Genomic DNA, 13021 nt, shown 5'->3' with positions numbered 1-13021 from the left:
CCAAGAAGGGGACGGAAATTGTAGGGGGAGAGGGGGTAATATGCACCCCCTAAGGGAAAGCTGTGATTTCTCAAACATTACAGCATTTCTGTGGCAGAATTTTGTTCGATGTTCTTAAACAACAATTATTCTTCGTCATCCATGTGAAAAAGTCTTAAAAAACCTCAAAATTGTTCGAAAATATCAAATTTCTAAAAACATTTTTGATTCATTTCAAACAACCATGCGGGGCAATATGCACCGCAACAATGGGGCAAAATGCACTACAACAACGGGGCAAAATGCACCACAACATGGGGCAAAATGCACCGGGTAAAAGCAGTTTTCACTAGTCACCACTAGATGACACCGCTGTTTTTACAAAGGAGCTTTACAGCGGTGCATTTTGCCCCGACCACGCTTTTTGCAGAAAATTTAATTGAAAATACATTTTTTGATGTTTTTGGACTCATCTATCTACAGAATAGTGAAGATTATGACAAAAACTATATACCTCAATACTTACAATAAAAATAAATGCTTTTTATACTGTCCAAAAATCATAACGAAAGTTCAACGAAAATTAGATGAAAACACAACATTTTAAAGTTTTGCAAATAACTTTAGCTGTTTTTAAACTACGATGCTAAAATTTTTCCAGCATGGTTAAGCAATGTTAAGCTTCCAATTTCTATGAGATTTTCCCCGGAAAACTCTTCCAAATACCGAGAAAAGCAGGGGGTGCATTTTGCCCCGGGGGTGCATATTACCCCCTCTCCCCCTAAGTGAAGCTGAAATAGAAATCAAGGTGAAATCAATCGACTTTCCTTCACCACTCGAGAGTTACCAAGATGCAGAAATGTTTTTGCAAGGCTGTTGCAAGCAATCGGTGGCAGCAAAGTAAATTAACAAGTAAAGTAAACATTGAAACAGCCCTTTTCAGGGCTCTTATTAATTACGAAATAGTTTCTAAATTTCGAGAAATAGATTTTCGCAGAGGAATAAAACAATTTGCAACGCAGTAATCAATTTATTAATTCTTGCCTGAAATAAGCAATTTATTTTAACTGCTTAATTTCTGATAATGACCAAATGCAACTTTTCATGTCCAGTATCAAAAACTATAAATTGTGATACCCATATTGCCCCAACTCTTATGGTTCGGCAAATGTCCCCCCATCGGAACATCCCCGAGGCCTCCGGCCACTCCGGATTGTGGCCACTACTGCCGAAATGTCAAATTTCATATCCAGTATCAAAAACCCTAAAGTTTGATACCCATATTGCCCCTACTCTTATGGTTCGGCAAATGTCTCCCCATCGGAACATCCCCGAGGCCTCCGGCCACTTTGGACAGTGGCCACTATTGCCGAAATGTCAAATTTCATATCCATTATCAAAAACCCTAAAGTTTGATACCCATATTGCCCCTACTCTTATGGATCGGCAAATGTCCCCCCATCGGAACATCCCCGAGGCCTCCGGCCACTCCGGACAGTGGCCACTACTGCCGAAATGTCAAATTTCATATCCAGTATCAAAAACCCTAAAGTTTGATACCCATATTTCCCCTACTCTTATGGTTCGGCAAATGTCCCCCCATCGGAACATCCCCGAGGCCTCCGGCCACTCCGGATTGTGGCCACTACTGCCGAAATGTCAAATTTCATATCCAGTATCAAAAACCATAAAGTTTGATACCCATATTGCCCCTACTCTTACGGTCCGGCAAATGTCCCCTCATCGGAACATCCCCGGGGCCTCCGGCCACTCCGGATTGTGGCCACTACTGCCGAAATGTCAAATTTCATATCCAGTATCAAAAACCCTAAATTTTGATACCCATATTGCCCCTACTCTTACGGTCCGGCAAATGTCCCTCCATCGGAACATCCCCGGGGCCTCTGGCCACTCCAGGTGGTGGCCAATTCCAATTATCGACTCCTTCTAATGCCGGCTGGTATGTCTTGGCTGGTCCATGCCATCTGCTCCCGGGCCACCAGGCCATCTGCTCCTGATGTTGACTCGTCGACGTCCAGCAACAGAATGAATTTTCGGGACCAACCGAGCCGAGTTTTGTTGGTTTAGATCGGGGACGTATGCCCCGTCGACGATCCGAAAATTATGAGGTGGAGTGGGGGTAATTTTAGATACATCAATCTCACGTCTCTCGATTGACTGATTGGGAAACGTTTGTTCGACCAACCAGCGTGTACCTAAGAGGGGAAATTTGCCGAGAAGGGAATTCGTCACGTAACGTTTTCGCTTCGCGAAAATTTTGGATTGACACCACGTTTAGAAACCTTAGGACAAAGTTCTTTGTCAAAAGTTACATAAAAATGGCTTTAACTTAATCACCGCCATTTTGGCCGCCATATTAGATCTACATCACTTTAGAATAGTTTAAGGGCATACTTAAGCTCGACAATTAAAATAAGACAAAGACATTTTTAGCTATTCGATTATCCGAAGTAAAAAAGATTAAAGATTGTGAATTTTAGAATTTATTGTATATTATATAGCTAAATTAATGTCGTTACGAGTCGTTTTCACAACGTGCTCCAGAAAAGTTGTAAAAGCTACTCCCTTTTCTAGTTTATTTGCTCTTTCCAGCCTTGTTTGCACCCCCAAATCGACGGAGATAATGTTCGTAGAAACACGTCACCACCTCAAACCATCTGCAAGACGGAGCAGACACAGCCAGGTACAGCAGTTGCAACTAAACTGAGTCATGTACACACCGAGCTGCATAGACGCGCCTTTTGCTTAGGTCCCTTCAATCACTTCCAGTGCGCGTGGTGGAGCAGAAGATCTCCACGTAATCCTTCCAGGTACACGAGTAGCTTCCTCGCGCCCGGGGACGTCTGCATGTCAGGGTTGCACTTTCTTCCGCTCTACCTGCACACGATATCTACGTCTCGACGCAAATTTCTCCCCTTGGTCTTATCTCGTGCACTTTGGGTAAACATGTTGGAAGAAGCTCACATCAGCGCACTTCATCTCGGTCCTACCCCAGGCCAGTCGTAGATAAGCGCACAGCTGAAGCGGCTGAAGTTTATCGCAATTTCATCTCCAGTGTCGCTGATGAGGGTGGAGCAGCGATCGAGAGACAAAGGAACTAGGCAGGTTTAGTTGGTCGAGGTCGGTCAGTTGCTGATCGGCAACTCACGCGCAACGTCGCCTTCAGGCGTACGGTGCTGCAGCTAACTGGTGATCGTTGAAGTTTCCGAGCCTCCGGGGAAAGATGAAGGACGAACGAATGTTCCACGAGCGGAGTCTGCTGGTCCAGTCGCTGAAGATCGCGAACAACCTGGACCGCAAGAAGTCACTGTCGACGTCGATCATACCGACGCAGAACACCAACTACCTGTGCGTACCGCTTAAACATGGCGTGGGAGGAGGATCGGTGAAGGCTGCTGAGGTTGAGAGTATCACGATACACGCGCCGGTGGCGCAGTCGTACCAGTCGATCACGCGAAGTATCTCTCAGTCTACGCTGACGATACCGGAGAACTACAGCTTTACGTCGGTGCAGATTCAGGTGTACAAACGACGATGGGTAATGCTAGTGTTAGGGATGCTGAGTATTGCAATATCGTACGTGCAGTGGATCCAGTACAGTATTATCTCCAACATCATCAGCAAGTACTATGACGTGTCGTCAGTGTGGGTTGACTGGACCTCGATGATCTTCATGGTGGTGTACGTGGTGTGTGTGTTTCCGGTGTCGTACATCATGGATGTGCGGAATATGCGACAGACGGCGGTGATCGGCGCCGTTGGGACTGCGATCGGAGCCTGGATCAAGGTATTCTCTGCAGATCCTGGCCAGTTTCAGTTGGTGCTGCTGGGTCAGGTCGTATCAGCGTTCTCGCAAGTCTTCCTACTCAGCATACCTTCAAGGTTGGCCGCTACGTGGTTCTCTCCAGAGGAAGCATCGTCAGTATGTGCATTTGGCGTGTTTGCTGCACAGCTAGGAACAGCGGCCGGGTTCTTCTTCACACCGCTTGTGATCAATAACCACGAGGACCTCGCGCAGATTGGAGTGGAGCTGAAGATTTTTCTGATGGCGGTAGCGGGCATCTCGACAATGATCGCCTGCATGGTGATCGCGGTGTTCAAGTCGAACCCGCAGTTTGCTCCAAGCCACGTCCAAGCGCTACAGCGAACGATGAAGCCTAGTCTGAAGGACTATTGGCCAGCTGTCGGTCGGTTGCTACAGCACGACAACTATCTTATACTGGTAATCGCGTACGGCATCAACGTCGGGATCTTCAACGCGTTTTCAACACTGCTTAACCAGATCGTGATCAACTACTTTCCAACCGGGGAGAACGATGCCGGTCGGATCGGTTTGGCGGTGATCATCCTGGGTTTGTTGGGCTCCATGGTGTTTGGATATCTGTTGGACACGATGCACAAGTACAAGGCGACTGCCGTTTGGGCTTGTCGTTTGTCAGCGATAACACTGCTCATTTTCGCGCTTGCTTTGGAAACTCGCTCGAAAAAGTTGGTCTCAATTGCATCAATTTTTCTAGGGTAATCTTACAGATTGAAGCTAGTTGAGCTCAGAATTAATTGTTCGCTTTATGTAGCTTCTTCATGACGGGATTCCAACCGATTGGGTACGAGTTTGCAGCGGAACTGACCTTTCCGGAGCCGGACGGTCCCGTTTCGGCGATCCTAAACATTTCAACACAGATCTTCGGCATCGTCGTCACGCTGCTGATCTCCGGAATCCAGCAGATTTTGGGTGATTTAATCGGGAATGTGGTAAGAAACCCACAGAAAATCATCAATTTCAAGTTAACTAACGCTTCCCCGATTGTAGGTCTTCGCGGCGTTCCTGCTGCTCGACGCGAGCATCATCTCGCTCATCAAGTCCGAGCTGCGGCGGTACAACACCCACCTGGAGATCGAGAGCGAAGCGGCCAAGGAGCTGGCCGAGGACGCGTGCTCGCACTTTGATAGCGTCAGCTACGAGGACGCACCGCTCAAGCTAAAGATAGACCGCGCCAGCTGACAGGCTTTGTCTACGCTGCGAAAGCGAGCATTTGTGTACATTAGGGTGGGTACGGATTTTAAAAAGTTCTCAGATCAAGTTCTGGTGTGGTTCCCCTTGTAGGGCATACCCAAAGGGACTCTCACACCAAATTTCAGCTCATTTGGTTGAAAACTGGCTTGTCTCAAGCGGGTTCAATTTTACATGGAAATTACTATGGGAAATTTTGAATTTTCGTTCATTCGCTCCTACAGGCCTGGGGAAAACATGTAGAAACTTCTAGGATAGCCAGAAATGAGCGGAATCGTCTGGTGAACAACTTTCCCTAAGAGACCAGGTCGATTCGTTCAACCCTCATCGAGCTCAACGGCAATACATCCGGGGTTTTCGGAACCAACGGTTTTCCTCAGAAAAGCAACAAATTTTCCTTAGCATGCTATGAATGCTTGATGAAAACCGCGACGCCACATGTCAAACAGCTACCACGTGATTGTAAAATTTGCACCATAACATTTTTTTTTCTTAGTTGGAGGTTTAGAATACAGTTAAATAGTATCAGGATCACCATAAATTTTAATTCTATGGTTCAAAAAGTAATAAAAAGTAATTTTTTATAGGCGATGCTAGTCCACGTGGTAATTGTTTGACATGTGGCGTCGCGGTGTTCATCAAGCATTCATAGCATGCTAAGGAAAATTTGTTGCTTTGCTGAGGAAAACCGTTGGTTCCGAAAACCCCGGATGTATTGCCGTTGAGCTCGATGAGGGTTGAACGAATCGACCTGGTCTCTTACGGAAAGTTGTTCACCAGACGATTCCGCTCATTTCTGGCCATCCTAGAAGTTTCTACATGTTTTCCCCAGGCCTGTGGGAGCGAATGAACGAAAATTCAAAATTTCCCATAGTAATTTCCATGTAAAATTGAACCCGCTTGAGACAAGCCAGTTTTCAACCAAATGAGCTGAAATTTGGTGTGAGAGTCCCTTTGGGTATGCCCTACAAGGGGAACCACACCAGAACTTGATCTGAGAACTTTTTAAAATCCGTACCCACCCTAGTGTACATAGAGGTCGGATTTAAGTGGAATAATGCGGTTTGTTAGAATAAAGAAACTTCTCATCAGCTCCAGTCTTGCATTTGACAGATAGCTACCTTTGACATCGTTTTCCTTGAAACGTGTCAAACTCAAAGAAAGTAATTGTAAAGGTGATCTCGAAGCATCAATCAGGCTCGAAAAGCTGTCAGATTTGTTTAAATAAACGAAACCATCAGCTCTCGGTGGGCTGTCACTTGCTAATCCCTCATTTCACTAACACCACCTCACAAGCCCCGTAAGCTGACAGCACACGCATCAACAGTGTGACTGAACTCTCAGCTGGTTTCATCGCTGGTTTGTCTGTGTGTGTGTGTCTTGCTCACCTCTCTGCGCAGACCGTTTTGTTGTCCACTTTGGCTGTTTTTCTTTCAGAGCAGTTCGGTTTGGAATCTGGTCGGGTCAAGTTAGCATTTTACTGAGCGTTTTTCGGGCGACGAAATTTTTCACCAACTCGACAAGCGTTTATCAGCGTTTATTTTTCGGGTTGTCTTGCCGAGCTAACACCGACTCGCGGAGGATGATGATGGAGATAAGCTGAATCGATAAGTTTGCCAAAATTTGACAAACCTCGGAGCGACGATGGTTACGAAAGAATAGTGTCTGTTTGTCACCTCACAAAAGCATCGTACAACGGACTGGTGTTATTTTTAGTTGTAAGTAAATGGCATTTTTTATCCACCCGCCTGGTGTGTGACACATAAGCGGCTACACTGGCGTGATACCTACACATATCTTGTCCACAACGAGTAAGTCATTTGCGCAGAACTTCCGATAGCGAGAAAGAGCGTTTGGCAGGCTGAATGAAGGCTGTAATCAGCTTAGAAGAAAGCTCGAAAGAAAGAGAAGCAACATGTAGTGTGTTGAATTTTAATAAATGAATAGCATTTGTCTGTCACAAAAAATGCACAGTGCACCTGAGGTGCTGCAAGTTAATAAGATTATTTGTTCACTTGCTTGGTCTCATTAGTGCTAGCAACGACTGGAGACATCCAACATTCGGTTAAAAACCCGTAACTTCCGATAGAGAAAAGAGTGTTTGCAGTAGATGCGTGAGGATTTTCTGAAGCAAAGTGATATGTTATCAGCAACTTGAGGAAACGCCAAGGTAGCTGGAGGCGTCGTAAGCTGTATACTGAGCAGAGAGCACTCATAACCGGTTTACGAAGAAGCTGACAAGGAAAAGGTAAAGCAAGAAGTGTTCGTCAAGCTCCGATTGTTGGATGTAATCTTGGAAATTGGTTAGAGGAGAACGAACTCGTTACCAGATTCTATTAACCCATATCACACAAAGTGACAAGCGCGGTCAAGTGACCCTGCAGTTTATGGAAATTGATTAAATAACGTCGCTAATCGAATTGCGAGACGTCCCAGTTAATTGAGTACATGGCGATAAATACCATCCAAACACAACGATACTGAAAGTACGCAAAGCCGTCACGCCGAATAAGTGGCCTGTAAACGCGAACGCCTGTTTGAGACATTGGAGATAACAAAACAAGTGATTCGATTGAACGAGAGAGGAGAGCGCGATCTACTGTTTACGGTTCGTACAGAGGATACGATCGTGTATGACTTGACTCCGCGGGAGTCAAACCGTTTCAAAACGTCAACGATCATCAACTTAATAATATACCGAGGATCACTTTAGAAAGCGTTCAACCCTTAACCACGTCCATTTGTCTGTGTCAATCGACAAAATTGCGCTCGTTGTGCCTCTGATTGCACTTCTAGTGACACTGACCTACACTAATGCTGACTCCCTTTGCGAGTCGAAATGTGATGCCGTGTGTGCAGTCAGTTAAGAGCATGCTCGATTTTAAGCCAGGTTAATTGTGTTTCAGAAAGCTCCCAGCAAACATGGACTTCCTCAAGCGGTGCTTCATCAAGCGGCCCTCGCCGGACGACATGGCCGACGGGCTGGAAACGGAGCAGGAGTACACGGCCCGGTGGAACTCGATTCGGATCATATACTATACAATGTTCTTGATGTCGCTGGGATTTAGCATAATTTTAACCGGCGTATGGCCGTATTTAGATAAGGTGAGTCGCGATCGCTTAAAAACCTGAACTTGTGGTGGAATCGTTTTCATCCAATTCCAGTTAGACCCGCACGCCGGTAAGGAGTTCATGGGTTGGATCGTCGGCGCTAACCCCGTCGGCCAGATGATCTTTAGCCCGCTGGTCGGTTGGTGGGGTAACCGACTCGGCTCGATCCGGCTTCCCCTGTTGTGTTCATTGGCGTTGTTTTCGATCGCCAGCGGGATCTACTCCACACTGGAGGTCTTCACGACTCATCGAAAGTACTGGATGCTGTACTCGCGCTTCCTGATTGGTGTCAGCTCGTCCAGTATCGCTGTTTGTCGATCGTACCTGTCGGCGGCGACCAAGGTCAGCGAGCGAACCGGGGCCGTTTCGATGGTTTCGTTAGCGCAGACGTTGGGCTTCATCGTGGGACCGGCGCTGCAAGGATTGGTCACCCCGCTGGGTGATCGCGGTTTTCCGCTGATCCGGAACAAGCTGCACCTGAACATGTACACCGCGACCGGCTGGATCAACGTCATCATGGGCATCATGAACTTTTGCCTGTTTTTACCCTTTATCTTCAAGGAACGTCGCATTGCGGCGAAAGAGGCGATGATCAAGCGCGGTATGGAGTCCGAGAAGGAGACCTGGAAGCTGCTCAAGCCGGACTACGTCTCCGCGTGGTCGCTGATCTTTGCGTTCTTCATTCTGGTGTTTAACTTTGTGTTTTTGGAAACGTAAGTTCTGAGCCCAAGTCCTAGCTCTAGACATTTGTTGTTGAACAATAGACGTAAGAGTAAGACTATAAACATTAGACGTCAGACTTTAGACGATAGACGTTAGAAGATTGAAAATAGACGTTGGACATTAAACGATGGACGAGACATTAGGATATAGACGTAAGACATTAAAATTTCTATCGACTAAGACTCGACTCGAGAAGACGACAGAAGTTAAAAGTAATCCGATTTCCTTTCCAGTCTTGCAACTCCTCTAACCATGGACATGTTCGCCTGGACCAAGGCGGAAGCCCTGTATTACATGGCCTGGGTTATGGCCGTCGGTGCCTTCGTAGCCAGCGTTACATTCGTTATGATCGCACCCCTCTGCAAGCGCTTCAAAGAGTACAACGTCCTATTGTGGGGTGGATTTTTCCTGATGGTCCTAGGTCGGGCCGTGTACATGCCCATGGGAGACAACCCTCCCAAGCTGGCGATTCCGGACAATACCAGCATAGCGCTGCGTCACCACGCGGAACCGTACGTCTACGGGTCAAACTTTACCGAAGTCTACTCCAACCTCACCAGAGTAGACTTTGGCGGTGACAACTCCACCGACGTGGAGGCCCTGCTGGAAGAAGAACTACTCGGTTGTCCACCCTCCCAAGAGTGGTGCAAAACAACCAAAGGAATGACCATTTCGCAGTTCCTGCTGGGTTACGCCTTCACCGCGATCGGGTACCCCATCGGAGTCACGCTGATCACGACCATCTTCTCTAAAATTCTTGGTCCACGACCGCAAGGCACGTGGATGGGTCTGATGACCGGTTCGGGGTGCCTCTCGCGAGCCATGGGACCGGTGTTTCTGTCCACAATCTACACCAAACTGGGACTGTACTGGACGTTCGGATCAACTGCCCTAATGATGGCCGGAACCATGCTCTGGTTGTGGTATGTCAGGTAAGTTCAAGCTCACTCAGTCCCCAAACCCCCAATTTAAACCCCTCAATTTTCAGGAAACGCCTCGTCCCAAAAGACTTTGACATCCCGACGGCCGGCCAAGAGCTGCTAACGGTGGCCGCCAAGAAGGACCCCGAGAATCCGGTGGTCGATCCGTCCGAAGTGGAGAAACTCAACAGCGATAGCGTGGAAAAGGCGGAGGAGAAACCGCCGCCGGCGACGGCGGCCATTGAAGACAGCAAACGTTAAGTCTGATATTACTTACGATGTTAAGAAGAGGAGGTTAGGTTAAGGCGAAGCGGACGCACAGATTATAGCCCAAATTGTGTTTACAGGAAGAAACGATGGAAGATTTACAATTTTTGGAGCGTGATGGTTATTTGCAGTTTTTTTTGGAAATATATCACAGCAATGAAGAGGACTTAAATGTGGTTTTTGATTTTTGAGAAAGAAAACAATTCAGCTTGTTTTGTATTGAATGGCAATAACTTGTCGACCATATTTGATTTCAGAAAAAAAATTAAGTCTTGATCAAACAAATTTATACGAGGTCTGGTACAATATTCTCAATATGTGGAAATAGTTGATAACCTATGTCGAGATCAGCCGAAAATCGAATCACATTTTAACACCGTTGCAAATATGTTTTAAAGTTGATTTTTTTTCAAAGAGTTTCAAACGTTTCATGAAAATAAGATTCTGATCAACTGAAAAGAATCTAAATTGCCCTTTTCTACATTGATAATAATAATAAAGGCTGATTTAAAAATATTTTGATTTTTCTATGAAAATACGATGTACAGCACCCAAAACAAAAATCTTCAATCTTTATATTTTTTTTTGGAAACTAATGATTGCAAAACAACTGCACTGGTGTATAATGCATTTTAAAACACTTTTTTCATTGAAATGCCGAAACTATGGCTCGCATAATTTCATTGCATTGCATCATGCATTGTACACGATAGCTTTTCTTTACAATTATTAGTCCAGAATCGATAATCCGAAGTCCTCTCTCAAATTTGCTTTGGATAATCGGATCACGACTTTTAATTCATTGTCTTGTTTTGGTTTGTTGTGCGTAAATATTTCTTCACATCATTTAAAGATCTGGTGTGACATGGGAAGTTGTTGACATATATGGCGGCGAATAACTATTGAGAATAATTACAGTCCAGGCTCGATTATCCGAAGGCCTTGGAAAAAATCAACTTCGGATAATCAAATTTTCAGATAATCGAAACTTCAGATAATCGAGTCTGGACTGTATTTGGTAATGAAACATACAATTAACTATTAAAATTGAACTAATTATGGGTTCCTGAACTCAAATTTATCATTAAAATCAAGAACTGATACTTCAGTCATCATAACTTTTAATAGGGTTGTCAGATCTTCAATGTTTTGGACTCGTTGGATAGGTCTTTTGATTACCTTTCCAAAAATAACATAAAATGACGGGGAAAACAACCCTTTTTCCAATCTATCGGACCTTGGTCAAAACTGTTTTTTAGCTTAACTTTTGAAGTTCTTTTTTAAACTTTGTAATTTAAATCAGCAATGGTATTTTAATAGAATGAGTGACCACTTTTTGATCAACATCCCTCCACACACAGACATTTGCTCAGAGTTTGATTCTAAATTGATATGTATACGCGATGGTGGGACTAGGAGGTCTAACTAAGCATTTTATTTTTCGAGTGATTTTTTAGCCTAGTCTAAGTGAAGTGAGGAAGGCAAAAATGAATTTGTCGAGATTCGCAAGTTCGCAGTTTTTTTTAAAGTCTCAGGATTGAAAAATCGACTCTGGACTGTATTTTAGTTTCAAACTAAGCAAATTTGCTAGTTTTCCAGCTTAAGATCACCTTTTTTTTTAAAAATGAAGCGTAAATTCGCACATTTTTCGAAGCTAAGTTACACATCTTTTTTTTACATTTTTTCCATATTTCCACATACAATTTTACAATCATAATTTACTTTGGGCAAGTTTTCAAAGAACTAAGAGTGAAACATTTCGATTTCGATTCCCATCCCGGGATGAAGCTGTTAAAAATAAAATAAATAAATTAACAAGCAGACCCGAGCAGACGGATACAACTTGGGAATAACATTTTTTGATATTTCAAAATACTAGGACAATACCATTTCATGTTATTTATAATCGCAATAACAGTTGGAGGAATTTTTCCATAACATAAAATGTTATTCCAGTTTTGGGTTTTAACCAATTTCAAACCAATAACAAATTTTGTTATGGTACCATAAACTGTTATTAAACCCTTATGAAAAAATGGATTATTCACGAAGATTCTATTCTATTATTTTAACAGTAGGTATTTGTTATTGAAATGGCATGAATTTTGTTATTACCGTTAGTTCGGGTACAATATTAAAAGAGATCAGAAAAGTATGAAAAACAGAACAACAAAATCATAGTTAGATAATCATAAAAGTTGCAGAACACAACTGAATTCTCCAATAAACTCCAAAATTAAGAAATTGCATGCAGGTTTTTGCGAATTGTTTTCCTGTTTGCTGTTAATTTTTGAGCAATTCTCTACGAAATCGGTATTTTTCTTTAATTTTAATTTTTGTATTTTTCAATCCTGCCAAAACTTTTTTGGTGCCTTCGGTATGCCCAGAGAAGCCATCATCATTAGTTTGCACAATTTTCCATACAAATTTGGCAGCTGCCCATACAAAAATGATGTATGAAAATTCAAAAATCTGCATCTTTTGAAGGCATTTTTTTATCGATTTGGTGTCTTGGGCAAAGTTGTAGGTATGGATAATGACTACACTGAAAAAAAGTGATACACGTCAAAAAAAAAAAATTCTTGGTGATTTCGTTTTAGTGACAAAAAGTAAAATTTAATTTTAGTTTTCATCACATCAAATGCCAACTTTTCAGAAATTTCCAGAATGGTCAAAATTTTTTTGACCGAGTTATGAATTTTTGAATCAATACTGATTTTTTCAAAAATATCAAAAAATCAAGACTAACATTTCAAAAAGACGTAATATTGAACTTTTGGCCCTTTTGAAATGTTAGCCATAATTGAAAAAAATAAAATATTGTTTTCGAAAAGATCGGAAAATTTCACGAATGTTTCATATTTTAACACTGAAAATCGGACCGTTAGCTGCTGAGATATCGACATTAGAAAATTGTGGGTGGGCAAATATGGGCACTAATATAAAAAAATAAATAACTGCGATTTTTTCAAAAAAGTTACCTAAAACT

At 43.4% G+C, this 13021-nt stretch overlaps 2 protein-coding genes across 5 annotated transcripts; both read left to right on the top strand.

Moving 5' to 3' along the window:
• The first annotated feature begins 3017 nt into the window (after positions 1-3017).
• LOC120423738 (feline leukemia virus subgroup C receptor-related protein 2-like) lies at positions 3018-6273 on the top strand. 2 transcript variants are annotated; one of them, XM_052708791.1, is made up of 4 exons: positions 3018-4518; positions 4575-4752; positions 4811-5043; positions 6046-6273. In XM_052708791.1, exons 1-3 carry the CDS (start codon positions 3224-3226, stop codon positions 5000-5002), a joined length of 1665 nt encoding a protein of 554 aa, XP_052564751.1. In that variant the 5' UTR covers positions 3018-3223; the 3' UTR covers positions 5003-5043; positions 6046-6273. The 2 variants fall into 2 exon arrangements, with proteins under 2 accessions (XP_052564751.1, XP_052564750.1); XM_052708790.1 differs by having other exon boundaries at positions 3019-4518; positions 4811-5047; positions 6050-6273.
• A 170-nt stretch (positions 6274-6443) lies between these two features.
• Positions 6444-10150, top strand: LOC120423736 (major facilitator superfamily domain-containing protein 8-like). 3 transcript variants are annotated; one of them, XM_039587645.2, is made up of 5 exons: positions 6444-6729; positions 7918-8116; positions 8177-8835; positions 9079-9777; positions 9834-10150. In XM_039587645.2, the coding sequence occupies exons 2-5, from the start codon at positions 7934-7936 to the stop codon at positions 10024-10026; spliced, it is 1734 nt and encodes a 577-aa protein (XP_039443579.1). In that variant the 5' UTR covers positions 6444-6729; positions 7918-7933; the 3' UTR covers positions 10027-10150. The 3 variants fall into 3 exon arrangements, with proteins under 3 accessions (XP_039443579.1, XP_039443580.1, XP_039443582.1); XM_039587646.2 differs by having other exon boundaries at positions 7902-8116; XM_039587648.2 differs by lacking the exon at positions 6444-6729 and adding an exon at positions 6757-7259.
• Positions 10151-13021: the final 2871 nt, after the last annotated feature.

This window comes from Culex pipiens, chromosome 2 (genome assembly GCF_016801865.2).
Source record: "Culex pipiens pallens isolate TS chromosome 2, TS_CPP_V2, whole genome shotgun sequence".
Taxonomy (NCBI): Eukaryota; Metazoa; Arthropoda; class Insecta; order Diptera; family Culicidae; genus Culex; species Culex pipiens.
Note: the sequence above shows the minus strand (reverse complement) of the source record. Positions and strands in the feature narration are given on the sequence as shown.

Bases quoted from the DNA above. Each gene is read 5' to 3' on its own strand.
- LOC120423736 (XM_039587645.2), top strand. From the start codon at position 7,934: ATGGACTTCCTCAAGCGGTGCTTCATCAAGCGGCCCTCGCCGGACGAC. The intron at 8,836-9,078 runs GTAAGTTCTGAG...TTTCCTTTCCAG, and splicing joins AACTTTGTGTTTTTGGAAAC to TCTTGCAACTCCTCTAACCA. The intron at 9,778-9,833 runs GTAAGTTCAAGC...CTCAATTTTCAG, and splicing joins CTCTGGTTGTGGTATGTCAG to GAAACGCCTCGTCCCAAAAG.
- LOC120423738 (XM_052708791.1), top strand. From the start codon at position 3,224: ATGAAGGACGAACGAATGTTCCACGAGCGGAGTCTGCTGGTCCAGTCG. The intron at 4,519-4,574 runs GTAATCTTACAG...CGCTTTATGTAG, and splicing joins ATTGCATCAATTTTTCTAGG to CTTCTTCATGACGGGATTCC. The intron at 4,753-4,810 runs GTAAGAAACCCA...CCCCGATTGTAG, and splicing joins GTGATTTAATCGGGAATGTG to GTCTTCGCGGCGTTCCTGCT.